Source organism: Sinocyclocheilus rhinocerous, unplaced genomic scaffold, assembly GCF_001515625.1.
Source record: "Sinocyclocheilus rhinocerous isolate Xijiao unplaced genomic scaffold, SAMN03320098_v1.1 scaffold642, whole genome shotgun sequence".
NCBI lineage: Eukaryota > Metazoa > Chordata > Actinopteri > Cypriniformes > Cyprinidae > Sinocyclocheilus > Sinocyclocheilus rhinocerous.
In genome coordinates, this window is record NW_015626390.1 from 1,804,091 (window position 1) to 1,806,065 (window position 1,975).

At 39.3% G+C, this 1,975-nt stretch overlaps 1 protein-coding gene across 4 annotated transcripts in view; it reads right to left on the minus strand.

Moving 5' to 3' along the window:
• Nucleotides 1-254: 254 nt before the first annotated feature.
• LOC107713805 (cytoplasmic protein NCK1-like) overlaps nt 255-1,975 on the minus strand; it is a 48,650-nt gene continuing 46,929 nt past the window's right edge. For all 4 annotated transcript variants that reach the window (XM_016519428.1, XM_016519422.1, XM_016519436.1 and 1 more), the window contains one exon: nt 255-946. In XM_016519428.1, coding sequence (XP_016374914.1) covers nt 746-946 — 201 coding nt within the window. In that variant the 3' untranslated portion in view covers nt 255-745. The remainder of the gene's footprint in view (nt 947-1,975) is intronic.

The following is a 1,975-nucleotide window of genomic DNA, read 5'->3' on the forward strand; positions in this document are numbered from 1 at the left end:
TGATATTCCCAGTCTGTCTGGAAGTGTAGTCATTGTTAACTGGATATTCTTTCTACTTGGATCAGGAGGCAGCCAGAGCCTTGACCAGGTAGAGTTTGTCGCCCTGTTCGCTGGTGAAGATGGGCGCCTTTTTGTAGTGTTCCACCAACTCCTCCATTGAGTTAAACTTGCGTTGTCCGATGCAGTACAAGTTGTCCTTCAGTTGGACTTTGAAATGCTTGTTTTTGGACTGAGCTTTGGAGCATTTTGCAGAAATATTGATTCCTAATAAATATAGCAGTTACGTCAATTTCAACAGTTCCGTGTGGTTCAGGCAATGCAGGCAGTAACAGACAGTATGTTAGACCTTTGAAACATGTTGAGCAAAGTTCTTCTGCAGTCAGGACTTAAAACAGCAGAAACTTGAAAGGACAGTTAAAAAATTGGCAGGGAAGTTAAAGAACAAATGAAAAATACATTTTCGAAATCAATGAAAAGAATATATATTAACAAAAGAAGACATAGGTTGTAATTCTAATACATGTTGACATCAAAATACACTGAATCACCTATGGTCTAAACATACTGTATTTTGATACATTGGGTGTGTCCCTCAGTGAAATTCGAGCAAGTTTCCGAGCGAATGAACGGGAGTCCATTGTCCGTCTCTCCCTGTACCTCCCATTCTTGGAATGCTTGATATTCACAGTCTGTCTGTCTGTCTGGAAGTGTAGTCACTGTTAACTGGATATTCTTTCTGCTTGGATCAGGAGGCAGCCAGAGCCTTGACCAGGTAGAGTTTGTCGCCCTGTTCGCTGGTGAAGATGGGCGCCTTTTTGTAGTGTTCCACCAACTCCTCCATTGAGTTAAACTTGCGTTGTCCGATGCAGTACAAGTTGTCCTTCAGTTGGACTTTGAAATGCTTGTTTTTGGACTGAGCTTTCAGCGATATTGAAAAGTCATTGGGCTAGAAAAAGAAAACATATGGAGAAAGGGAAATAATATCAATTTAGACCAATTGCTGAAAGCAGGATTCTTAGTAGAGATCGATCGATATATCATTTACCGATATTTTTCCCGATATTTAAGCATTTTACAATAATCGGATATCGGTTTTGTAATATCGGATTCACCGATAAACATCTTGTGGATGTTTTGAGAATTGCACGCAGGATCAACATTGCAGCGCGTCTGAGGGGAGACGAGACAACAACAACGGCGTGCACAGGTACTTGATTTACTGTAGTTAGTAAACTTTATTTAACATAACAGCCATTAATGCATAAATTAGATGTATTACATAAATGCCTGATATGCAGTTTATGCAGCTTGGCTCGAAGAAATAGAGATGATCTCACAGAGTCACGTAAAATAATCCGTCGTTTTTGGACTGAGCTTTCAGCGATATTGAAAAGTCATTGGGCTAGAAAAAGAAAACATATGGAGAAAGGGAAATAATATCAATTTAGACCAATTGCTGAAAGCAGGATTCTTAGTAGAGATCGATCGATATATCATTTACCGATATTTTTCCCGATATTTAAGCATTTTACAATAATCGGATATCGGTTTTGTAATATCGGATTCACCGATAAACATCTTGTGGATGTTTTGAGAATTGCACGCAGGATCAACATTGCAGCGCGTCTGAGGGGAGACGAGACAACAACAACGGCGTGCACAGGTACTTGATTTACTGTAGTTAGTAAACTTTAACATAACAGCCATTAATGCACAAATTAGATGTATTACATAAATGCCTGATATGCAGTTTATGCAGCTTGGCTCGAAGAAATAGAAGAAATAGAGCAGAGTCACGTAAAATAATCCGTCAAGTCCTGTCCCAATAAAGACGTAACTTTGCATGAATTGCATGAATTACAGCCATGAATGGGCGCATGTTGGAAATAAAAGTGCTGAATTTAATTCGCTCTATGTTGTCTATATGCTCATCGTCTCATCAAGTCGGAGTCACTTAGGCTAAGATAATCCGTCA